Genomic DNA, 27,548 nt, shown 5'->3' on the forward strand with positions numbered 1-27,548 from the left:
ATTTAAACTCGACAGAGCGTAACATCGTTTGATTCTCAAATTAGTATGATCTAATAATTTATTTCAAATATTATTATGTTTATGAAGATGGGACTAATTTATATTCTAATTCTTACTTAATTTTCACGTGGAAAATTATATCTAATACGTCCTTCGTAATGTAATTTTTCCAAAGAAATACGATGTAAATAAGCCATATTTTGAATATAGCCTGAAACTCTAAATTAATGCAATAGTCATAAACTCTTCTTCTATGGGGGCTCATTTTATTATTATATTTTATTAAAGCGGGGATAGAAAAATACATTTGCAAAAATTTCAAGGGTCTACCTACTCGTACTACGGGTCATGCATGTTATGCTCCTCGTTGATGAACCACTAATGGACAGCGGAGGCTTAGTAAATCGTTCCATGTAGGTAAAGTAAGAAATCAAACAGCTACTTGCTACATTTATTACTGTCCTAAGTTATAAGAGTGCTAATTGATATGTAGTTTTTTCTAAACCAGTTAAAATTGGCAGTTATGTAATGATTTTATGACTAAGTTTGCAAATGGTACCAGTCTTGTCGTTTCTGAACCATCGCGAGACTGCTTAATTTCGGATGTAGTCAAGGTTGACTGACGTCTGTCGTTGCCGAATAATGTCACGATGGAGCTGGTTTTATCAACTAATCAAAAGACTCCTTCGCTATTCAATAGATTAGTTTGTTTAAAGACACAGTACAAAACACATTTACCCCATCTTTTGGATTCGTTGCCGGTTTTAAATACTGAACCGTTTTTTATACATATAACCTGGTGAAATTTTTGTATTTATGAAAATATATACCTACAGCTATTCCTTGAGATTTTCTTATAAAAATACTTAAACTTCGTCGGAGTTAAGGGCTAAGACGACGGTGAGGCCTGGGGAACTTATAATGTTAGTTTTTTTTGTTTAGTTATAAAAGTGTCAAATTATTGTTTTGTCACTTTCTCAGCATGCTTTTCGCAAAGACCTATATAACTCCGTATAAGATGAATAAAGTCTAAGGCAAAAACGTGCCTCGGAAATCAAGAAAATTTGATTATCGCACAGATGGCGCTACCACCAATACCAACCTTTGCCCTATTCTCGTTTAGATGGCGTTTATTTATTTAATCGTATGGCTGATAATAACCGGGTCGCATATATAATAATTAATTGCTTATTACTTAGTAGGTACTATAATTTAACATCTAGCTTCTTCACCCATCGGGCTGCGTTCACATCAGGGCAGAGCAGGTCCAGGGTAACTCCGGTATATTTCCTCTTGGGGCAGTCATAGATTATGTGTTTAATAGACTGCACTGGAGGTCCGCAATCACACGCCGGTGAGTTTCGCCAGCCACACTTAAACATGTAGTCTCCGCAAAGTCCATGTTCGGTTCTGAGCCTATTCAGCTGGCACCAATCCTTTCTAGAGCCCGAAAATCCAGATGGCTTTTGCGTGGGGTCATAGTTTAAAACATTAGCCCTGGGTGGGTTTGCTGTCCATTCGTCTTTCCAGCTCGATTTTATATTGAACGGCTTTTCCATCAGGTACTGTGCTGTCTGGTAGGGCGGATGTCGGGATTTCAGACGATGGCGGGGCGGGCACATAAACTCCTGGTGAACCGGTAGATCTGGGTTTCTGGCTATTTTGTTAGCTTCATTTAGTAGTGCCTGTTGCCTTCTAAGGTGAGGAGGAGGTATATGGCTCAGAGCTGGCAACCATTGTACGGGGGTTCATTGTATAGTGCCAGATATACAGCGCATAGTTTTACGCAACTGGACGTCGATCTTGTCTGTGTGGGCACTGTTCAGCCAAACCGGGGCGCAGTATTCTCCTGCTGAATACACCAGGCTAAGCCCACTTGTACGCAGTACTTCTGCGCTAGCTTCCCAAGACGTGCCTGTAAGCTTGTGCAAGATGTTGTTGCGAGTTCCGAGTTTTTTGTTTAACTTGCTCAGGTGTGGTCTATATGTCAGCGAACGATCCAGGGTGACGCCAAGATATTTAGGCTGGGGATTGTATTCAAGGATTCTATCGTCAAAAGTGACTTTGGGGCAGTAAGTGGCCAGTTGGTTGTGTAGGTGGAATGTCGATACTTCAGTTTTACTAGCGTTTGGTACTAATCTCCACGTTTTGAAGTAGTTATTTATTGTAACCAAGTCACTTGGGTCAACATGGGTCAATATCATATAAAAATAATAAATACAAATAAAAAAATAACATCCATATATATATACTTTTTTTTTATATTTATATTTTTAGTTTTAATCGTGTGAATATAGATAGATGGCAGTAAATTTACTGTGACTACAAAATTTACTACGATAGTACCCCTCTATCCTATATATTCTCTTTGCTTTTCGTAAATAATGAGGTTTATCTACGTCAAAGGACGGAAGTTGCCGACATAGCCTGGTCAATTAGCACGCCGAAGTGGTAATGAACTGGTCATGTCTGTCGTTACACCGATAACAACCAATGGATTATTGATATGACGTCCGAGGGGAGGTACAAATATTCGCGGAATGAAGTAGAAGGAGGTAAAATTACAAAACCTCTTTGCTTATCTTGTATGAGCTCTTTAGAAAAAAAAAGACTATTCAAAGCCGTCATTTGTTTTAAAGATATCGCCCTTCAAACAAATTATTTCGGAACAAACGTGCGACTATGAAGCATATTGAATATCGTGCCGTGATAGAATTTCTATCGAAGCAAGGAAGACCTAAACAGCTTATAATTAATGGAATGAAAGCCATCTACGGGGACCAGTGCCCTTCTAAAACCATGATTTACAAGTGGCAAGTCAATTTAAGGAGACGCTCGCCCAGGACGGCCGATTGAAGTTACATCGTCGGATATCGTTTAAAAAGTTGAAAAAGTCGTACTAGAAGATGCTCAACTTAAAAAAGAAACAATTAGCTGCATTAGTTGGTGTATCAGATACAACAATTTTGAGGATCCTACATGACCATCTTGGCATGCCGAAAGTGTGCTAGGTGGGTACCGAGAATGCTCAAACCGCAGCAAATGCATCAACGAGTTGAAGCATTGATGACATTTTTGGATCTGTGCCGTGACAATCCTACCCACATATTGGAAGGAAATAAAGCCTCACACTGCATTTAATTCCGCTAGGCTAGTGGGCCCAGGTCGCGTTCCTCAGTTATAAGAAACACGATACGAGAGGGGTGGGTACACTACATAATTCCGAAAAACGTGATGCCGAATTTCAGAATACCGAATTTTATTATTCCGATTTTTAAATGCTCGACCTATCAAAATTCCGAACGTCGTAATTACGAATGATGAAAATCATGAAGATTTATATTTCCGAAAAGCCGAATTTTGTAAATTCCGAACCACATAATTCCGATTATAACAATTCCGATGGTGACAAACACCGAATTTGACAATTACGATTTTTGAAATCACGAATTCCGAATTGCCATTATTCCGAAATTTTAAATTCCGAACCACATAATTCCGATTATAACAATTCCGACAGTGAAAAACGCCGAATTTTACATTTACGATTTTTGAAATCACGAATTCAGAATTGCCATTATTCCGAATTTTATAATTCCGAATTGACGTAATTCCTATTTTAAATATCCCAATTTTTAAATTTCCGAATAACGATATTCCGAATATACTGTTAAAGTTCGTTTTCCTGAGGGTCGCAGTTCTAATCTAACCTAATCCACTTTTCTGGCAACAGTTCGTTTTCTTGGGGGTCGCAGTTCTAACCTAACCTAACCCACTTCTGACAACAGTTCGTTTTCTTGGGGCTCGCAGTTCAAACCTTTTTTTTTTTTTTTTTACATGGGGAATGCTTTTACGCATACCGCCGGGCCTGGACGGTTATGTGGGACTCAGGACTGTATAGAGGCCCCACTACCCACTAAACCCCATGGTGTCCTCTCGCCGCTGTGGTTGCGGGGTTACGGGGAAGCTCACGCAATGCGTCCGCGACCCCGCAGCGGCTATCCTGCCTAGGATCCATACCCTTTTTTATTCCCCTGACCTACCCAGTGGAAGCGCTTCCAGGACACTAGGTCGCGCTTACCATCTCGGGAGCCAGGGCATGGGCGGGGACGCCCCCGTGTCCACCGCCCGCTGGCTCTCATTAGGGCGGCAGGTTCCGCTCATGAGCGGCACGTCTGCGGCCTATGCGGCGGCGGCGCATTGGGTCAGCCTCGGCCTGGACTTCCCGTTCGCGCTCGGCCGCCTCCTTATCTCTCATGACGTGCTCGCAGAACGTGAGCACAGTCTCCCACGCACTGTCGCTGCCCAGCATGGCCTGAACTACGGCTGGCAGCGAAAGGTCTAGCCCTACTTGGGCGACCAAATCCTCCCGTTCCTCGCCAAAAACTGGGCACTCAGCCAATGTGTGTTGGGCCGAGTCTACGCCGGCTCCGCATTGGTGACACTCCGGTGTCGGTTCCCGCTGGGCAACCTTGTGCAGGTATCTGCCGAAACAGCCATGCCCCGACAGTACCTGCGTTAGTCTGAAGGTAAGGACACCGGAGCGTCTTTCAACCCAGTCACGGAGGACTGGTCGTACCGCCTCTATAGTGTGGGAGCCAGCCCTCGGCCGCTTCGCAGTTCAAACCTAACCTAACCCACTTCTGGCAACAGTTCGTTTACTTGGGGGTCACAGTTCCAACCTAACCTAACCCACTTCTGGCAAGAGTGCGTTTATTTCGGGGTCGCAGTTATAACCTAACCTAACCCACTTATCTGGCAACAATTCGTTTTCTTGGAGGTCGAATCTCCGAATCCGAATTTATTTATGCCGAATTTTTATGCCAAAAATATTTTATGCCGAATTTAATGTGATGCGGCATGACAGACACCCGTAATAATTACTAAAACGTGAGTCTTCATTTGAATATCACGAATTTAATTTTTCCGACCTTACAAAAGACCGAATTTCTGAATACCGAATTACTCAAACGAAACATGTCATTTGAATATCACTAATCTCATATTTCCGACCTTACAAAAGACCGAATTGGTTTTTCGGAATTTAAGAATTCGGAATAACATTTTTTCGGAAAAGTGTTAAATCGGAACTTTAAGCTTTCGGTAAAATGACAATCGGATTTTAAATTTTCGGAAATAGCACATTCGTGATTTTCTTAAATCGTGTTTTTAAAAATCGTAATTTTGATATATCGGACTTATAAAAAATTAGGATTATGAAAATCGTGCTTATGAAATTCGGAAAAACATATTTCGGAATTATTGGGTGTTCCCGAGAGGGGTTTATCCTATTTAAGTAACGGCCATAATATACCTATTATCACATCTAGCAGTGTTAATTGACATCGAACACCGAATAATTACCGAATATTCGGAGCATCTCTGTATTGTATATTTCGATGTTTGGATGTTTGTTGCTCAGTTATCTACGAAAAAGCGGCTAATCGAATTTGGATGAAATCTGGAACACAAATTTAGGGTTCCGTATAGACGTGTGCGCCGCGCCGGCGCGCCGCCGCCGCCGGGCTTTTTTGCCACGCCGCCGCCGCCGATAAATGATCGGCGTGAAATCGGCGTGACCTTGAGTATTGTTAATTAGCTATTCCAAGTTGGTATTGAATTACAATATGGATTTTTTGTCAGATATACGTCAATTATTAATTAAATAAAACAGAAGAGCCAGTTGCACAAACTGTTTCACACACCGATTAAAGTAACTGAGTAATCCTCAGTATTCAGCGTCAAGAAAGATGAGATAGCGATAGGTATATGAAGTAGGATTTTTTCTTCTTAATTGTGAATTCACATTGTCTCACATGCGAAGGCAGAGTCCTCAGTCATGACAAGACTTACGAGTTTCGAGCAACGAAAACACAGGGCTCATGTAGACATGTACTATGGGACCTCAAGGTGGAATAGAAAAGGAAAACTGACTGGCTTATATTGCGACCCATTCTTGCTTATTTGCTTGCGCCTTAAACTGTATTTAAGTCCAGCAAAAATCTGGAAATAATGATGTGCGAATACTCTCGAAAAAAAAAACAAGAGAAAGAGAGAGACAAGAGTGACAACACTGTAGATTCGCATGCCCTACGGAAATGTGCAAGCTGTAAATAGGTGAAGCAACATTTTCTTATCACTCGTTGCTATGGTTACAGTCACCTGGGTCACTGGGGCTTTCAATTAACCAAACATTTTTGTAGTAGTTACTAGTTATAAACGTATACACCTTTCCATAATGGGCCATCTAACAAGAATGAATGATAATATAATATGACTTGGTACAAAAGTTCTTGTAACAAACTGTGCTACTATTGTCGCCTGCCTGACGGGAATAACAACAGCAAATACATCAAAATGGCGGCTCTTCTAAAGAAAATTGAAGATAAAAGTTCTAGAGTTCAACCGTTCCAAAAAAAAAGTAATGGTAGTAGACAGGGCAAATATTCTCCCAGTTACCAAAGCACTCGGCGATTACCAAAAAGCGAGCTAGTTTGTATATCTTGGGTTGATAACCAGTGCCGATGGTTGCACCGCCGAGATATGCCGCAGAGCTGGCATGGCTAAGAGTGCTATGGCTAACCTCGAAAAGATCTGGAAGAACATAGGTATTCGACGTGCAAATAAAGTGCGCTTGCGTGCTCTCGTCTTTTCAATATTCCAATATGGTACCGAAACGTGGAGTCTCAAAAAGTGTGAAGTGGCAAAGGTTGGTGCTTTTGAGATGTGATGTTGACGAAGACTGCTGCTTATACCTTGGACAGCTAGAAAAAAAACTCCAAACTCTTGAGAGCTCAATATCGCCACTCACCTCTTCACAACATGCCATGGGCGAGCCCTTAGATTCCTCGGACATATCATGCAGCTTTTAACGTATATGGAGAAACAAACGTGCCCGAGTTGGAGCATGTGTGAGAAGGTCGAACGCAATGAAGAGGTCGGCTTGCGGCAGTCTGCACCGTGCAGTCCACACGGCTTATGACCGCGCGAAATGGAGACAAATTACATGTGATCGCGATCCTCAGCAATGAGAAAACGAGAAAGAAGATACGTCTCAGTAAGCCTGGTGCTTGTACGACAAGAAAACCGTTAAAAGGAAGCCATAGCAGCCCACTATGTCTAACAAATTTCAAGGATTTTGGAGTTCTGTTTTGTTAAAGTCCGTCAATACGATAAACCACGGAAATCATGAGAAAATGGAGAGTTACACATCGGATCGTAGGTCATTGGGACCAGGTAACCCCTTAATCCAAGTTACTAGGAAAATCAAGTTATTATACCTATCCTATATTATTCATTTACAAATCCTATTTTACTCACAGCCTATTCAAAACTATACTTAGTTCACTGGATTCACTGGCCAGCAACCTGGATTGATCAAACTTTCAAGAAAAACAACAAATTAACGATTTTTCTTACGAAACCTGAAAGTCAAGTTCACGCCGATTTCACGCCGAAAATACGCCGCCGCCGCCAATTTTTTGGCAAACGCCGCCGCCGATCATTTTTTAATCGGCGCACACGTCTAGTTCCGTACCCAAAGGGTAAAAACGGAATTACTAAGACTCCGCTGTCCGTCTGTCTGTCTGTCACCAGGCTGTATCTCATGAACCGTGATAGCTAGACAGTTGAAATTTTCACAGATGATGTATTTCTGTTGCCGCTATAACAATAAATACTAAAAAACCGGCCAAGTGCGAGTCGGACTCGCGTTCCAAGGGTTCCGTATATTACACAGTTTAAACAATGTATTTTTTATGTGAAACGTGATTGAAATGTCTTTAAAAAACCCGTAGGGGTCGGATCAAAAACTAAGTAATTAAGTCCAACTCACGCTTGACTGCAATTTCTAATAGGTTTTCCTGTAATCTATAGGTAAAGGTTTATTTTGTTTATTTTTTTCAAAATTTTAGACCCAGTAGTTTCGGAGATAAAGGGGGGGAATTGTCATTTTTTGCCTATTTTCTTGAATAACTTCTAAATTGTTTATCCTAAAATTATAAAATAAATATATTTGAGATTCTCACAATGAGCTCTTTCATTTGATATATATTAACACGATATAGTTTATTATTATTTGTATCTCATATAAACTCACGGGTATATACATCCCGGTCATTTGATAGGCGTGCGTGGGGATACAGATCCAACACGTAGAGGCCCTTTGGAGAAGTTTGCTGTTATGTAATACACCTGCTAGAACCCATTCACGGGTACAAATAGATACCCGTAAATCGGTTCCAACAGGCGTAGGGGCTATTATAAACACAGTGGAAAAGAGTGCCGGTTATGGTGTTGAAGTTTGGCTGGTCAAAAGATTGGGCTATTGCTGAGAGGTCCGGACACCTGCCATAACAATGTTGTACACGTTATCGAGGCAGGCGGTGACTCGCCGCTGACTAGATGGGCCCCTGAAACTGCCGTCGTGAACTCGTGAAGACGACCAGGAGCAACACCGGTGTGAGCGGCTCAGGGGTGTCGAGAGGTGTGCGCCGCTTTCTACCCAGTGGCTGTTACCAGCCACTGTGCCAACTCGCGTCTTATGCATCTTTCACTTCCACCCCTGGAGCATATAACTCTAGCGACTCCTCTCTGGACAGCCAATGAAGGCAAGCCAGAGCTGAGAGTCCTGCGGGTCCCCTTGGGGTCCACTCCGACCGACGAAGACACGCCGGAGACGGAGACCCTGACCGACTCTCGGGAGCACTCGGGTCCGTGGGGTCGTTACTCCCCAACAGCTCGCCACAAGCTGCCCTGCGGGCTTATTATTATTATTATTCAGAGCCCACTGTGTCCCACTGCTGGGCAAAGGCCTCCCCCCTCTTTTTCCACTCGTCTCTGTTGAATGCTATATCTGGCCAGCCTGTCAAGAAGGAGTCCAAGTTATCCCGCCATCGCCGACGTGGTCTGCCGGATCCCCGGTTAGACTCGTGGGGCTCCCACTCCGTGGTTAACTTGGCCCACAAGTCATCCGGCATTCGGCAGACATGACCGGCCCAGTCCCATTTCAACTTGGCCGCTTTCCGAGCTACGTCTATTATTTGAGTCTTAGAGCGCAGCGTGGTGTTTCGGACTCGATCTCTTAATTTTACACCTAATATGCTGCGCTCCATAGCTCTCTGGCAATATAGTTTAAAAAACTTTATTTTTTAATTTTCTTATTTACCCCCCAAAAGTGGCCCCCATGTTTAAAATTCATTTGTTTGCGTTACATGTCCGTCTTTGGGTCACAAACTTACATATATGTATACCAAATTTCATCTTAATTGGTCCAGTAGTTTCGGAGAAAATAGGCTGTGACAGACGGACAGACAGACAGACGCACGAGTGATCCTATAAGGGTTCCGTTTTCTCCTTTTGAGGTACGGAACCCTAAAAGTACGGAACCCTCGGTGTGCGGGTCCGACTCGCACTTGGCCGGTTTTTTTTTAATTTCTTGTCGGTTCGATTCCCAGGCGATATAAGCGAATAAAAAAAACCGTGAATGCAGTTTTGCTTATTTAATAAATTAAAAGAATGTTTCCTTTAAGTAAAATGAGCTAACTTAAGGTTTTAAGGCACTTTCCCTCCAGGGCCTATTAATTTTTTCCACACTGTATATCCTGCTGCTCTGTGACACAGTTTTGGTAAACGATAGTGACGAATTCGGCAGTTTCCATTAGTTGTATGGTAGATACATGGTTCCGTAACTTAATAGGTAAACCCCTGTTCTTTATGGTTCAGTAGAGAAGGGCTCGTGGATGCTACATAAGTAATAATTTAGCTCTCTTCTTTGGTTTTTGATATTCCCTCCCTGCCCCAATAAGACTTGACAATTTGTGTAACAATATTAACAGTGCAAAGTGCCTTTAATTTATGGAACCATAGAAAAGTCAGGGTGCCAACCAACAACATCATTGTGTACGGTCAGTTAGTTCCGTTTAACGTAAATAAACAGATACCGAGGAAACAGTGACACTTTTAGTCGGAATCCGAATGTGGGTCACGCGTAGTCATCATTGGTCGTAAAGGAAAAACCCAACCGCTGCTGGATATGACTTCTGCGCTTGCTGTGCATAATTTATAAGTTACGCAATTTCTTCCTCAAAAATGAAATTTTGAAAGTATACATAAATTATCATTTGGGCCTGCATTTCTTCTTCTTAATCGTAAACAGATGCTAAAATTAGCCAACCTATCAATCTTTCAACCTCATTAATTGATATGAGGTCCGACGTATAGTACCTATATTAATTAATAATGTATGTATCTCCTTTTTGAGACTTTGATATTGACACGTTATCAGGGTGCACAGTAATGTTTGCGCCGATACCGATTATAGTATGTGTTGTATGATTCGGTATGATTAACTCATTTGAGCGTAATGCCGAGTAGTTACGAAGACACCGCACCGGCGAAGCGGAATTAGAATGAAGTGCGCGGCGCGACTCGCCGCGGCCGTGTGCCACGTCATTGCCGTGACCCACTGACACAGATCCGCGGGGCCGCCTGCACCGATATCTGCACGCGCCGCCACCTCTTCCTCTCGCTTCTACCCGACCACAATATCGCTTGCACTCTTTTTAACATGCATATTTTTGATGCATTTCTATTTTGTAATGTGTACCATTGCCACTTACGTCATGCGAGTTTTACTAGCATTAAACGAGTCGAGTTGCTTTTATACTGAACTTGTTTCATACGCGGCTTATTTAAAGATGTGCACATGCGTACCTCACCTAGACCTTAACATAATTTCACCATCCGTGTTAACTGATGCTCTACATGCAGTTACATACCTATACATGAATGTTGCTTTAATGATAACATACTCTATATTGATATATTTTTATGCGAATACTTAATTAAAAGTATTTTAAACATTCACTGTATTTGTTTGAAATAATTAAATTGAATAGTGCAATAATGACCTTGTTATCTAAATTGTGCACTTGACACGAATAAGTACTGTTCCATTTCACTTTCATGTGTGCGTCACGGAGATTGGTGTACGTATGTATACGCAGATAGGTAATATGCACGCACATACCAGTGTCACGTGTACCAAGTACGATTAGTCGATTACATGCAAGATTAAATAATTACAGTTTTAAACTTTTTACAAAACTATTCAGTCATCTAACATTAGATTCTAGTTATCCAATAAGAAAAACAACAATATCGAAATTTAATTACAAATATATACGTTGGAAAAAAGCTTGTCGTAATCAGCTTCCTCTCATAATATGTATTTATTTCGTAACAAATAGTTTAGCTAAGCTAAATTGCTAATAAAAAACATCTACCTATGTCTACCCATTCGGTTTAATTCGTGCATGATCGGTTTTATTCGTCAAGTTTATGAATGTGTCGTCACGGCGAGCGAGATCGCTACAGAGCTTCATAAGATAAAGGCAACGGGTGTGACCGTAGCAGCGCTATCAGATCCAGTCCCGACTTCGCCTCCCGCGACCGCCGCCGTCAGCCGCCGTTCTGCGTCGCGTCGTGTTGATATTATGTGAAGTGGCGAACGAAAAGGATGTATGTATACGTACATCTCGTCTTTCAGTTGACTTTCATCGTCGTTTTGTAGTGAACGTTTCGCACGGATATTGATAGGATATTGCAATATCGCTACGTACTATATTTACTGCAATCGGCAATCCTGAAAAAGACGTTCAGTTACGTGAAACTTTAGGATTATTTTGTACATTGGATTACAAGTGCTCTAGAGAATTCTCTGAACAAAAAATAGCGTTGGGAAAAAGCGTGGCGCAATGCAGTGTATGTTTGGATGCGAATTCAAACAGTGTTGTGCGAATTTAATACTGAGAGACCGCGGTGTAGTGAATCGTACTAAAAAATTGTGGTGTTTGCTGTAGCCATGCTGCCAATGGTGCATACAGAGCCGGTGTTTTTCGATTTTGGGGGTCCCAGCATAGACGGAGCCGCAACTCCGTCACCCTCGGTGCCGTCCTCGCTCACGCCGCACTCGGATGTTGACGAACTTGTAGACATTTTCTTTGACGTCGATGTGGCCGTCAACACTTTTTCAAGGTAAATTATTGCATTCACGAAATGATAACGATTTTTAGGACAGCGAACACATCTTGCGTCCTTGACCCTGACCATTTACACCACAGGCCAAAAGTATGGAAACAAGCTTGTATTTCAATAGAAAAGTGTGATCTTTTAAGCGATGGATTTTATACTACTCATTGACAGTTTGGTAAAAATAATAATAGAACATTTTAAAAGAAAATTACTCTAGCTGTGATAGTTGCTAATTCAACATTTTGTCATGTAATTAAAGGGTAGGTATAATTATGTAACTTTTCCTACTTTATTTTTTTAGCTTTTTGACAATATTTTAGGATGTTTTGATATTAAGCGTGTATTTTTAATCTTTTGGGTTTGCCTAATGTAAGTCTTAGTTTACAAAGATATACAACAAAGATAGAAACATGAGATATTAAAGAAAACAACGTTGTTTCCATACTTTTGGCCTGGGGTGTATATCGTAGTTAATACTAGATATAGCTAGTGCTCATGAAAAAAAAACATGTTGATATTTGCTGCGCATTTCGCCGACGTTCATTTTTCGTAAAAAAACTGCGTGCATATCATTTACAGAAACACGTAAACGAACGTAAATTGATTACATGGTCGCCAAACGATTTCGCAAAGGTTTCCAAGTAGCTCATATTACGCCCAGTGTGCGAAGAAAGTCAACAAGTGGTAGGTTCATGAAATCGAGCGTGTCAGTGTAATGATTGGGTCACATCACGTCATGCCTGCTTGAGCATTAGAAGTCGTATCAGATCACTAGTCGACTTACAATACTACTACTTAGGATCTCGTCTCGTGTTAGAAAACTAGTTTATTTCTCCACCTGGGAGTCGAAATATATTCTGACATTTAACCGTGATATTTCCTCGTTCGTTTGACTTGTTGGTTGTTGGTGCGTTGTCTTTATCCGCGCTCAACTGAATAACTCGTCGAAAACGATTATGAAATCGGCTGTAAGCCTGAGAAATCGTTTCAGGTGGGACGAGGAGTGCGCAGTGAGTGTCACCATTGCGAGTGGTCTAATAAATAAATAACTACGATAGCCACACCTGCTTATGACTATTTTTCATTATTCCTACTAGCCGAAATTTTAAAATGGCTGCTTATACAAATAAATTTTTCAGTGCTTGTTTGTTACTATTTTTTAGTCATACTAGATTTCAGTTTTCTAGCACATACTTAGAAACTATGAGCTGAGTTGCGGACAGCCGAGCGGATATGGCGAAACTATAATTCACAGTTGATGACTAAGGAGCCTTAAAAGCGCACAGCGGCAAGTTGGACCGACCGACATGGTCAATATCGCAAGCAACCTCTTCCCTCATACAAGAGCAGCACACTGAGCACACAACCTGTGGTTGTTGGGACCGTTGGTTGGCCGTTGGCCTTTGTTAATGTCAAGCAGTGAGTTGCTTTTACACATCTACAATAGTTACTGCGAACATTAAATATATTAAACTAAGACTAGAATAAAAATATATTTTTTTATCTTTAGCACTGCTAAGATAGCAATTGCATAATAATATATCTCCATTATTTGTTTATGTATTAGTCAACATATTATTACCTACAGTATTTTACCGTTTATGGCACAATAATGCAATTAAATTGACGTTACCTCCGGCATGCATACAGATTAACAGTGGTGCAAATGATAACCAAAACGTCACAAATAGACATAAAGATTGTACCTAGGTCACGACGGTAACCCGCAGATAAGGTAACATGACTAAAATTACTTACTTACTAAATGTATTTATAAGTCTACTTTTTGCCCTTATGACAGAGTTGTTTTAAGTGTTGCAATTCTGCTATTGCAAATAATAGTGTGTAATCTATTAGTTACTCAAAAGCAGTGCCAATAACAAGTAATAGTAGTATTTTTGTGCAAATAAGTATCAATGTTATCTCCCCGATCGCTCCGAAATGCGAAACTACGTTCTTTTTTCCTAAAATAACTCCAAAATAAAGAGTTTGTAGATTCTGAGGAAAGCAGAAATTCTTATTGTACCTATTATAGTATCTCTACATAGTTAAGAATCATCTTACTTCTCTTTTTGTCTTGACTTGTGGAATCTAAAAGAGCGGAATTAGCTTTCATCGGCCTTCCCCTTTATTCATATTAGCGCACGTCAACAACGTTTACACTTGTAGCTTTATAAAATAGGGCCGTATAGAGACCATACGGCCCTATTTTATAAAGCTACCGATACCGCTACCCTGCCCTTGTCGATCTTAATTACCATTCGGCAACTTGTTTCGCCTATCTCGCACGGTATCCGCTCGCCATTTCGTACCATATATTATGTATATTCTCTGTTGGTGGCGTCAGTTAGTTTTGTCATCTGCGCATGACATTGCACACATGATTCGGATTTTCAAGGAAATATTGACAAAGAACTAATCCATAAAAATTTTTTTTGTTAATATTATCACTTTCTCTTTTCAACTGACGGAGATGATCTTTTTACCTTCTCAAATAATAGTAGATTGTTAACCAAGGGATGAAAGGCACTCATTTCTGCCGAGGTTGTTTTGTTGTTTGAGTCCGAGGCTGAAATGATGCCTTTCACCCGAGTTAAACACTCTACTTTTCATTTCGAATACGAAGAAAGTAAAATGCATGTGTTTTTTGAAAGTAAAACATGACTAAGTTTTTAAATCGAGACTGAATAGACATCTTTTAGGTAAGCATGATCCACCCTAGACTGCATCGACACTTACCATCAGGTGAGATTGCAGTCAAATGCTTGCCTTTTAAAAAAAAGTACATTTTTATAGTATTTCTTGAGGGTACTTTCAATTAACAATTTAGGAAAAAGTATTGTTATTTATGGAATGGGGAGTTAAATATCAGAATGGAAATTTTATAACAAATTTATTTAAACCCAAATTTCAATTGCTTATTATGTAAAAAAAATTAAAAAATCGTACTTGGAACGTATAATGCTCTAGTGCAGACACGTATCATTTTCTGCACACCTTTTAGAACAACAATGACCCTCTTTCAGAGCATGAGAAATGAAAAAGACAATCTGCGTATCTATCGACCCGAGCGCGAGCATTCCCGCTAAACTCAGTTCTTACATTAGGTAGATCAGGTTATGCGAAGTTGTGATTTGTACTTGAACTGAAAAATTCCTAACCTTGTGCATGTCAAGATCAGCACTAATATGTGGATAGAGTTAGACCATGAAAAGTCTGCGACGATTTTGATAGCATTCGCAGTGGAAGTGTTATTTTATACGTCAAACTTCTATGAAATTATGACGTATAATTAACACTTGCACTGCGTATGCTATCAAAATCGTTGCAGACTTTTCTTGGTCTAACTCTAGGTCCTATTCTTTATCCAACCTTAAATCAAGAGAGGAAACTAATACTATTATGGCCTAACATGACATCGTCATAATGACAGTATCCATCTTTTTCAATGGCATGGTGTTTAAAAGTGACATTTTATAACATGAATAACGCCACCCGTTAATGATCAGACTTTTTAAAAGCGAGCGGGCTAGAAGCAAAAGTGCTAGAAGTTCGCTAGAAGAAGCCGTGTTAGGCCTTTAACTCTTTTTAAAATTGATGGAGTATACCAACCAGTGTCAATGGCTCAGCAAACCACGAAATCGACTTAGGCCTACTGTCCACGACGCGTAGCTGCATAGACGCTGCATGAATACGCAGTGCAGCTGCCATGCAGCCCGGCGTACAGACGTTGTCCACGAAGCGTAGCGTAAGCGTATCGTAAGCGTATCGTAGCCTACATTTCCTTTCGTTCGTGATAATGTCGTCCAACGATGAAGACGTTATTTTGGCTTATTATTATCTTCGAAGTCGCCAAAGACGCCTTAGATATTGGATACATCCATATATAGAAAGAAACATCAATTGTAGACTGTTCGTAGCTGCAAGAGAACTATCAGAGGATGATAACGTATTTCATTCATTTTATAGAATGAGTAAAAGGACATTTCAGGATATTTTTCACTATTTGAACAAACTTTGCAGCCCTTGCCGCTATTTTTTTTCACAAAAATTCAACGTGCTATTTCTTGCGATGTAGCCCGGCGTATGACATGCAGTACGCCCAGCGGCGTGAAGCTTGCATGCAGCGTCGCTGCAAGCAAGCGTACAGCAAGCGTACAATGACGAGTACGCGTCTATGCAGCTACGCTTCCGTGGACAGTAGGCCTTAGTAACGCAAATAGTATCAGCCGTGTCAGGTCACAAGCACTTGGTTTCTTTTAGGAGCCCGGAGTTCGCTCGGCTACCTTATGCAGATTCAACGTAGACACTAATAGTTTTACCGAAAGCGAATACTATCTAACCTTTCAGCCCAACAAGGAAACTAGCCCTACTTGACTCAATAATAGTTCGTGTATAAGTTTGGATAAACTTACGGCTGCATCATTATACTTATTTACAGTACATATGCCGCTACTTTACCGCACTTGTGCGATAATTAGCACATTACGTAATTATGTCGAAAATTTAAAGGGCCATATGCACTGAAAAACGTTGGCCATATGCACTGCAAAAATAGGAAATTCGTAACGAGTTGCGAATTACCTATACGCACGTGTATCGTACAACGTTTTACAGTAACATACCCTTAAAATTTTTGACGTAGTTACGTAATGTGCTTATTATATAGCACAGGGTATCGTAATGGAGTACTAGATATACCTACTGTAAGATTCTATGATTCACTGCTATTATACGCTCGTAGCACTACGTCGTAGCAGATTCCCGAGTTTTCCCGGTATGCAGTATTAAAAGTGCATCGTAGAGGCGTAACCGTAACGACAACATGTCGTGATAAGCGCTGAATTGGTATAGCTATTTTCGATACAAGTGCGAAAAAGAGGGAATTCGAAACGAGTGGCGATAAATTAAAACACGACCGCAAGGAGTGTTTTAAATCGACACGAGTTGCGAATTAACCTTTCGCACGTGTATCGAACAACGTATCGTAATGGAGTACTAGATATACCTACTGTAAGATTCTATGATTCACTGCTATTATACGCTCGTAGCACTACGTCGTAGCAGATTCCCGAGTTTTCCCGGTATGCAGTATTAAAAGTGCATCGTAGAGGCGTAACCGTAACGACAACATGTCGTGATAAGCGCTGAATTGGTATAGCTATTTTCGATACAAGTGCGAAAAAGAGGGAATTCGAAACGAGTGGCGATAAATTAAAACACGACCGCAAGGAGTGTTTTAAATCGACACGAGTTGCGAATTAACCTTTCGCACGTGTATCGAACAACGTTTTACAGTACATATGGCCCTTTAAACTTTCGCACTACGTCGTAGCAGATTCCCGAGTTTTCCCGGTATGCAGTATTAAAAGTGCATCGTAGAGGCGTAACCGTAACGACAACATGTCGTGATAAGCGCTGAATTGGTATAGCTATTTTCGATACAAGTGCGAAAAAGAGGGAATTCGAAACGAGTGGCGATAAATTAAAACATGACCGCAAGGAGTGTTTTAAATCGACACGAGTTGCGAATTAACCTTTCGCACGTGTATCGAACAACGTTTTACAGTACATATGGCCCTTTAAACTTTCGACATATGCACGAAAAGTGCACTTTACGCACTAGTGCGAGAAAGTAGCACCATATGTACTGTAAAATATGAAGTCGTAGAAAGTGCAACGAGAAACGGCAGCTAATTGTTATTATGAAGCATCATTGTTGCTTATTTGAATAGAAGTATATCTAATCTATACCTAATCACTTTTACTTGACACAATCTATACTCCTATCTCTCAGATTTTGTTAAACCAACATGTGATAAAATAAAATGACAATAAAGGGGAGTACCACCACAAAAAAGATAATAGTACATATACATACTATGAACATCATTCTCACTAACAATACCTATGTTTGACGCTGTCCCTCACTAACGTATAACGCCTATGACGCGTTCCCTTTCTCGCTCACTAGACTGTGACTGTACCTTTAATGACTGCTTGGACTAGTCGTGAGCCGAGCGTCCCCGAATAATTGAGATAAATACCACTGGCTTGCACCTCACACATAGTGCGGCAGAAAGCACGAAACGGCATGAATATAGCTTTTAAGTTTATAAGAATAAATAGAAGTGGAAACACGCCGAAAAGTTATTGATTCCCTCCCTCCCCCCACTTTTATATCCCCATTTTTAGTTTTTATACTTTTTCATGAAAACTGAAAGCTACAATAAAAATGTCCAGGAGAAGTATATCACTAACATAGTATAAAACAAACTCGCTTTCCGCTTCGTATGTATGTCTGTCCCTATGTATGCTTAGATCTTTAAAACTACGCAACGGATTTTGATGCGGTTTTTTTTAATAGAGTGATTCAAGAGGAAGGTTTATATGTATAACTAGCTATCCGTCCCGGCTTCGCACGGGTACAATGCTGATATAGATGGAATCATATCAATTGAGCTAATGCGCTTACCTGTTTACTCAAAGAGTCTCAAGAATACAATGCCATTGAGTGGTAAACCACAAATTAGGATAACTACCTCGTAGTAAAAGCAGATTATAACCGCCTTGAAATGTTAGTATAGATTAACGACTCTAGTTTTTAGGCTACAAAAACTAAATAATGGCTAACATAACTTTATTTGCATTTTACAACCGTCGACACCCAAAACTAATAATGCACTCTGTAGAAAACCATTTGTTACAACATGTTTTTAGACCATTTTAACCCCATTCAACAAGGAATAAGGTTAAAAATTAAATATACATGCAATGCACTTCTAACTTATTTTGTAAGACTAGTTGGCGGCTACGAGAACAAAAGCAGATAATAGTATTGTAATAATATAATGCCATTGTTAGTACAGGTAAATGCATTAGCTCAGTTGATATGATTCGATCTATACTAAATATACTACACCCCGTGCGAAGCCGGGGCGGGTTGCTAGTATTTTTATAATATTCGAATATCTCGTCAGAAATAATCGAATATTCGAATACCTGAAAGTTTCGAATATTTGCAATCTATAATCGAATATGTCCATCCATGCAGTAAGTTGGTACCGTGTCTCGTGGCTCTGTTGAACGAAGCCATGACACTGACCGCGATACAATGAAGTCATCGAAATGGCTTGTAATGGATGTCAAGAAATTATACTTCACTAAACATTCAATCATCAAAGTATTTAAAAGTCAATGCACGTTGGAGTGTATTAGTAGCAGATAATTAATAAATAGTATAGTTCGAAAACAACTTTAGATGTTGCTCGCTATCATGCGCGCAGGCATTAAACAAACACGATCATAATAACACAGTCGCGCTCGCGAACTAAATATAAATAACCAATTAAGGCTTACATTGTTTAAACTTCTACATTCCCATGATGCAAGTTATAATAAAAATGAATACCCTTGACCGGGCTTGTGAGTTGTGACGAAGCTCGGGCTTCCGTTGGTGGCCGTGAACGCATGCGTCACCTAGTATAGCAGCAGAGCAGGACAGAGCATATGACCGTCGCCAAACTAGAGGTCTGCAAAAAAATGAATACTTTTAAACTATTTGCTTTGTTTTATTGGCAGCATCGTGAGACCGTTTATAATAACCAATTTAAATATGCATGCTATGTGTAGCACAATCGGATTAGGAGTATTAGGTCTAACTTCGAAATGTCTAGATTCTCTAGAACAGTCTTGAAATTTGGTATGTACCTATAATATATATATTAAAGGCCCCTTTTTCATGTCCACACCACTTAACATTTGAGGACCTCGAGGAATCGCAGCCAGCTTGGAAAATGTGTACGATCCTGGAAGAAATTCGCGTTTTTCTCTAAATCTGCGTTCTTTATGAAAATATGGTGTAAGGCAACATTACAGCTTATTAAATTCTTCACAAAAAAGTCTTACATATCTTTGCGGAAAGAATACATCTTGTTATAGAAAATACTTGCTGAATCCTGATTTAGCGCTTATTTTTCAAGGGATATTCTCTTAATAGGAAACTTGAAGGAATATGAATTCCACTTTTGTCTATACATTTGTACACGTCCTACCCCAATATCAACATTTTACTCTACTGACTGCGACATACAAATTTACTAAAATGAACGACGGTAAAATGTTTAGGGCTAAATACCTAATGTGATTGCAAAAACAGATTTTAGGTCTTAAATGGGGTTTGACAATAGTGACAGTAATCAAATTTGACACCTACAATTTCAGGGATCCCTGTTTGCGTGTCATAAAATTTAAGTTTCGGGGACCACGGGGATCAGACGGAATATGAAAAAAATATACGACTTTTTTCTCTGTAGCTATGAATTTATATGATTATCGTGTATAAGTGAAAGCTTATTAAATTCCACACAAAAAAGATTTACAACACAGGTTCCCTATAACGAAGCCATCTCATAGAAATATGGCTCAGAAGTCAAAGTCAACGGACACAGACACGGAAACGAAGATTAATTATTGTAATAACATCATAACGTGTAGCGTTTATGTTTTCGCAATATTCACAACATCCCTGTAGTGGACCACGGAACCCTAAAAATACTTGCATTGTCAACAAGTATTGATTTTTGTTATGTTACACGTAATAAACTAACCCTATTCATTTTGGAAAGTACTCTCATGCTGGTTGCGTAATCCGGATATCATAAGTCGATGGTACAAACACAAACCGGTCCAAGTTTTATTTCGTCAACTACCTATGTTTCGTCACCTTTACTATTAGTGTACCTAGTAAAATTACAAATTAATAATTGTGTTATAATATAATCTATCTACGTGGTCTCCACTTTATCTTCTAAAACTACTTGTAAGTTCCAAGCCAACTCCCCAATATACAAACAACTTTTTTTATTGTAGGTAAACAAGTACTGAAATTACATATAGGTATCACGCGTATTATCATTATTTACACCTTAACCAGTAAGTGCTTACAGTGCGTGCATTTAATGTATTGTAGCAATAAATAACACTTAGACAACCTGGTCCAATCGTCATTGCATATTTTAGCATCCGTTCAGCATACCTGCTCATTAAAATAGTTCTCGTCTTTTATCAACGGCCATATTTAGTTTTTATGAGTCATAGTAGTTCATTGTTGATCGATTCTTCAAGTAAATTCAAATAAGTAAGTAAGTAGGTAAATAAGTAAGGTAATCCAGTAAAACTGAACGATGTTTTACGGCAAAGAAACATTCTTTTTCGGCTCGGTGAAGGCGTTTTTCAAGATCACTTACAAAATTGCAAGAGTTTTCTTACGTTATATTGCGCAATAATTTAAAAAAAACCGGTCAAGTGCGAGTCGCACTCGCGCACCGAGGGCTCCATACTTTTTAGTATTTGTTATAGCGGCAACAGAAATATATCATCTGTGAAAATTTCAACTCTCTAGCTATCACGGTTCATGAGATACAGCCTGGTGACAGACAGACAGACGGACAGCGGCGTCTTAGTAATAGGGTCCCTAAAAACTATCCATGTCCATGTCACGTAATTTTGGTCGTGTAGGATGTAGTGAATAAAGAAACAATGTGCCTATTATAAAATCGGGCCGGAAATACAGGTAAGCTTAGAATCAGCACGTCTAATTGGACAAAAATATGAAGGTCAAATGGGGAATCGTAATGACGGGATCCACCATCGCGAAGGGACAGACGCTGACCTTGTGGGCCAGCGTCTGTCCCTTCGCGATGGTGGATCCAGTGCTACAAAGTCGCGCCACGACCAAGATTAGATAACCATCGACATGATCACACATAGGGTGTGGAATAAACACCGGAAGGTAACAAGGATATCATAGTATGTAAATGCCAAAATTATTTTTGCAAACAATGAGTTGCCTTAGTAGTTTCCACAGAAATATGAATATAAGTTATATAAGGACAAGTGGTTTGACAGCTGGGCGCGTGTCTCTGTTTTGTGATCAAAATTTGTAATTTTAAATAATTATGGAGTTACTTATCACAGGTAAGACTAATAGTAATCTGTTTGTGTAATAAAAACGGCAAAAAATTATAAAATACGTTGTCCATTGCCGGACATTCGAAAGTCATCCATTGCTTGTTGTATGTACTTTCTTCATTGATGTTTCCAAAGCTAGCGCGCAATGGACAATGGATATGTGAAATTTGACATTAGTCTCAATATTGAAGTAATTTCAAAATATTAGCAATTTAGCAGGGAAGAAAGCGCTAGAACTGCGACTCAGTCGATGTTCTTAAACGTCATCATCATCATCATCATCATGTCAGCCGATAGACGTCCACTGCTGGACATAGGCCTCCCCCAAGGCTCGCCACTCCGACCGATCCTGTGCCGCTCGCAACCACCGAATTCCCGCGACTTTCACCAGGTCGTCGCTCCATCTCGTTGGAGGCCTACCGGCAGTTCGTCTTCCGGTACGCGGACGCCACTCCAGAACCTTCCGGCCCCACCGGCCATCAGTTCTGCGAGCAATGTGCCCCGCCCACTGCCACTTAAGGTTTGCAATTCTGCGAGCTATATCGGTGACCCTAGTTCTACTGCGGATATCATCATTTCTGACTCTATCACGCAGAGAAACCCCGAGCATAGCTCTCTCCATTGCCCTTTGCGTGACCTTGAGCCTTCTTATGAGGCCCATCGTTAGCGCCCACGTCTCAGATCCGTATGTCATCACTGGCAACACACACTGGTCAAAGACTTTTGACTTAAGACACTGCGGCAATTTGGACGAAAAGATACTGTGGAGCTTCCCGAACGCTGCCCAACCGAGTCGGATTCGACGAGTGACCTCTTTCTCGAAGTTGGACCTACCTAACTGGACTGTTTGTCCTAGGTATACATAATCGTCAACAACTTCGAGCGCAGAGCCTCCGATTAATACGGGAGTTGGCACAACATGGACGTTAGACATGATCTTCGTCTTGTCCATGTTCATTTTCAGACCAACTCGTTCAGATACTCTGCTGAGATCAGCGAGCATCGCACTGAGGTCCTCCATGGTCTCAGCCATGACTACGATATCATCGGCAAACCGAAGGTGAGTGATGTACTCGCCATTTACATTGATGCCTCGTCCTTTCCAGTCCAGAACCTTAAAGGCATCCTCCAATGCAGCGGTGAACAGCTTTGGGGAGATTACATCTCCTTGTCTGACTCCCCGCTGCAATGGAATAGGCTTCGAGCTCTGGCCCTGTAGTCGGACGGACATGGTGGCGTTTTCGTACAGACACTTCAGCACTTCGATATACCGGTAGTCGATTTGGCACCTTTGGAGAGACTGCAGCACAGCCCAAGTCTCGATCGAATCGAAGGCTTTCTCGTAGTCCACAAATGCAAGGCAAAGGGGGAGGTTATATTCCTCAGTCTTCTGTATAACCTGCCGCAACGCATGTATGTGGTCTACGGTACTATAGCCTTTACGGAAACCTGCTTGTTCGGGAGGCTGGAAGTCGTCAAACCTGCGTGCGAGACGGTTCGTGATGACTCTCGAAAACAGCTTGTAGACATGGCTCAGAAGTGAGATGGGTCTATAATTCTTCAGCAAGGTGTTATCACCTTTTTTGAAGAAGAGCACCACCACACTTCTGTTCCACGCTTGCGGCGTTTTTCCTTCGCGCATGACGGAACTAAACAGCGTCTGAAGGGCCTTAAGGACTGGTTTACCACCCGCCTTCAGGAGTTCGGCCGTAATTCCGTCATCACCTGGGGCTTTGCCATTCTTAAGTTGTTTGAGAGCCATACTAATCTCGTACAGGCTGACGTCCGGGATATCTTCGGTATAGTGTCGAGTTAGTCTAGCTCTAGGGTCTCTAGCTAGATCCACGACGGGTGCTCGGGTTGTTGTGTATAACTGTCCATAGAACTTCTCGACTTCTCCCAAGAGCTCAGGTTTGGATTGTATGTAATTACAGGTTCTTAAACGTATCGTATCGATATTTCAATATAGTTGTATATGTAGGTAATGAGTATTGAATAGGCATACGAATCAAGCCGTATCAGTAATTGTTTCCAAATCAATTGACGTGTTATTTCTACATCTATATATATCTGTTGTAGGAGTTGTATCTGTAAAAGCACGCATAAAGTTTCATGCTTTTTGTTGGATGGGGCCAGAGTTGGTCAAAAATTAGTTTGTTGAAACGTTGTTCTTAATACGTTATTCAATTGGGTAGGTAAAGTTTCTTGAAGATAGGCAAATTATATATTTATCCGATAGTATTCGTCATAACGATCACGGAAATGCAGCTCTTTTATTTTTATTTCGTATTATTTATTAAATATATTTTTTTAAGTGACCGAGATGACGTTTGTGAAATTTAATAGCAGATCAGGCACTAATGCCTGTGCACGTGATTTAATTGATGGGATAGAAAAAAAAACGATGTCAACTGTCAGTGTCACTTAGCTGTCATAGCTGTCTCTATTGAGTGAATGAATGGACGAATGAGTAGTTTGAATGGCTGTCAAAAGCAAAATGCCACATGTGTTAAGAATATCGTATGGAGATATGACTTTTTAACTTAAGAAGGTACAAACACACTCGCAGAAGATTCGGTTGACATTTTTACTGTGTAATTACATACAATCAATATAGCGCGTGTGTGTACCAACCAGAGCGCAAGATCGCGCGTGCAAGTACACTGTCTACGTGTGAGTAGACCTTATGCGTACAATATTGTGAATGTAGTTGAAATGCACACATTTTTACGTAATAATGGAATCATCAGTTTTATATTTGAATGTAACCTCATCCTTTGATGATTTATTTGAGTAATTTATGTAGTACATACATTTAAATATGCTACACTATCGCATTGTGCAACTGTTTTGATAGCTGTACCGTTATTATAAATAATAATAAAAACATGACCGTGCCAATTGGAGAAATACTCGGAAATGGAGCCACAGAACAGAATTAAACTACGTACAGAAAGCTTACTGTATAACAAAACTCCTGTTTAGATCGATTGGATATATTATATATAATTATGTGTATTCAGCATTTCTGTCATTGTTATTGCTCCTGCAACCAGCTGCGATGCAGTTTACTCGATTTAGACATATTTGTATGCGACACCAGATCAGGTGTCGGCCGCGCGACGCGGAGTGACACGCGTCCCTGCCGGAGCCTGGTTCCGAAGCAGCAGTTAATGATGCTAGAATAAACGCTAAGATGAGAGAGAGCGAGAGATAGAGAGATAAACTTAACAAACATGAGAACCACGCCCACCAAGGATTCCATACTTTTTAGTATTTGTTGTTATAGCGGCAACAGAAATACATCATCTGAGAAAAATTCAGATCGAAGGTTGTGCGTGGTGCAACCCGTACGATTACTTTGACGATATCATTTTTGCCACAATAGTTTAGGAGTGTCTTTTCAAAAGGGCTTATTTTTGTACGTTGTTGATAGAGAAACAAGCCCTTTTGAAAAGACTCTCCTCAGTTGAAGCTACCTTAAGTTTTTTGATTAAAAAGTTAAGTAATTATGCTAAAATTTGGTATTTACTAAACACACAAATAAAACTCCCTAATTACTATAACAATGCAAGAGCCATAGTGAACCGTGCTAGTACCCAAAATAGGTGTTTTTGTTTAATAATATGTTTGCAATTAGCGGTAGCCGCTCACCCCAATTTCAAAGGAATACCGCAAATCGATGAACAGATTAGCCGTTTGGCACACGCATACTAGAGGTCGAAAAAAAATTTTTGACCCGCAGTTCCTAAAAAAAATTTCGCTGGGGAGTGGTAAAACATTTTTTTTTTTCAAAACCTATCGAGTGTGGTATCATACGAAAGGGCTTTTTGAGACGATTCTAAAAATATATCACATCATTACATTTCGGGCATTTTTTTTTTAATTAAAACAAAAAGAATTTTCGAAACATACCAAGTTTGGGCTCCTCCAGACACGATGTGGCTAATTTTTTTTTTGTACAATATACCACAAATGATACGTGATATCCTTATGTCTAACCCCAAGAAAGAAATTTTGAAAATAATATCATTAACATTTTTTTTTTAATTTTTGAATTTTACAAAGTGACACAGTTCTACTTCAATACCTATTTCACGAGACTTATGGAACTATACTGCAGATACGGTACATATTAATCATAAAATGATACGTAATATCCATATATCCAACGGGAAATACCTCTTTAACCCTTTATCTGCGCCTTTTCATCAGTTGGTATAATTTGTTTAGTTATTGACACAAAATATCAAGGTTGTATCCTCCAGCTACGATATACCTTACTGATTTTTTTTTGTACAATATACCACAAATGATACGTAATATCTTGATATCGAACCCCAAGAAAGCAATTTTGAAAATAATATCATTAACATTTTTTTTTAATTTTTCAATTTTACAAAGTGACACAGTTCTACTTCAATACCTATTTCACGAGACTTATGGAACTATACTGCAGATACGGTACATATTAATCATAAAATGATACGTAATATCCATTGATCGAACGGGAAATACCTCTTTAACCCTTTAACTGCGCCTTTTCATCGGTTGGTATAGTTTGTTTTGTTTTTGACACAAAATATCAAGATTGTATCCTTCAGATACGATATATGTACCTTACTGGTTTTTTTTACAATATACCATAAATAATACGTAATATCTTGATATCTAACCCCAAGACAGCAATTTTGAAAATAATTTCTTTAAGATTTTTTTTTAAATATTTTTCATGTGTATAATTTTTCAATATTACAATATTGAGAAAAAAAAACCAATGATAATAAGATATATACGTATCATTTGTAGTATATTGTACAAAGAAAAATCCATAGGGTATATCGTATCTGAAGGATACAATCTTGATATTTTGTGTCAAAAACTAAACAAACTATACCAACTGATGAAAGGCGCAGTTACAGGGTTAAAGAAGTATTTCCCGTTCGATATATGGATATTAAGTATCATTTTATGATTAATATGTACCGTATCTGCAGTATAGTTCCACAAGTCTCGTGAAATAGGTATTGAAGTAAAACTGTGTCACTTTGTAAAATTGAAAAATTAAAAAAAAAATTTAATGTTATTAATTTCAAAATTGCTTTCTTGGGGTTAGACATGAGGATATCACGTAGCATTTGCGGTATATTGTATTAAAAAAAATTAGCCATATCGTGTCTGGAGGAGCCCAAACTTGGTATGTTTCGAAAATTCTTTTTGTTTTAATTTAAAAAAAATGCCCGAAATGTAATGATGTGATATATTTTTAGAATCGCCTCAAAAAACCCTTTCGTATGATACCACATATGATACAAAAATAATAATGTTTTACCACTCCCCCCCCCCCAGCGAAATTTTTTTAGGAACTGCGGGTCAAAATTTTTGTTTTGGCCTCTAGTATGTAAACGCCAAACGGCTAACCTGTACATCGATTTGCGGTATTTTTATACGAACGGGTTAGACTAAATTAGTGAGTTTTAGTTGTCACCAGACGAATATAATAGCTCATCAACATCATATTCTATTACTCCTTTTGAAGCCGA

General features: G+C 39.7%; 2 protein-coding genes across 6 annotated transcripts in view; one reads left to right on the forward strand and one right to left on the reverse strand.

Annotated features, from left to right (window-relative positions):
- LOC134741044 (nuclear receptor coactivator 1-like) overlaps positions 1–27,548 on the forward strand; it is a 104,028-nt gene that overhangs the window by 22,940 nt on the left and 53,540 nt on the right. The window contains exon 1 of one of the 5 annotated variants that reach the window (XM_063673790.1): positions 11,396–12,036. The exons of 2 other annotated variants lie outside the window; for them this stretch is intronic. In XM_063673790.1, the coding sequence (XP_063529860.1) occupies positions 11,864–12,036 (173 nt within the window). In that variant the 5' untranslated portion in view covers positions 11,396–11,863. Of the gene's footprint in view, positions 1–11,395; positions 12,037–27,548 lie in introns of those variants that run through there. 2 more of the 5 variants (XM_063673793.1, XM_063673789.1) reach the window with 2 other exon arrangements.
- LOC134740863 (uncharacterized) lies at positions 4,142–6,856 on the reverse strand. The gene is made up of 2 exons (XM_063673515.1): positions 6,812–6,856; positions 4,142–4,612 (listed from the first exon to the last, which is right to left on the reverse strand). Exons 1-2 carry the CDS (start codon positions 6,854–6,856, stop codon positions 4,142–4,144), a joined length of 516 nt encoding a protein of 171 aa, XP_063529585.1.

This window comes from Cydia strobilella, chromosome 4 (genome assembly GCF_947568885.1).
Source record: "Cydia strobilella chromosome 4, ilCydStro3.1, whole genome shotgun sequence".
NCBI classification, from domain to species: Eukaryota; Metazoa; Arthropoda; class Insecta; order Lepidoptera; family Tortricidae; genus Cydia; species Cydia strobilella.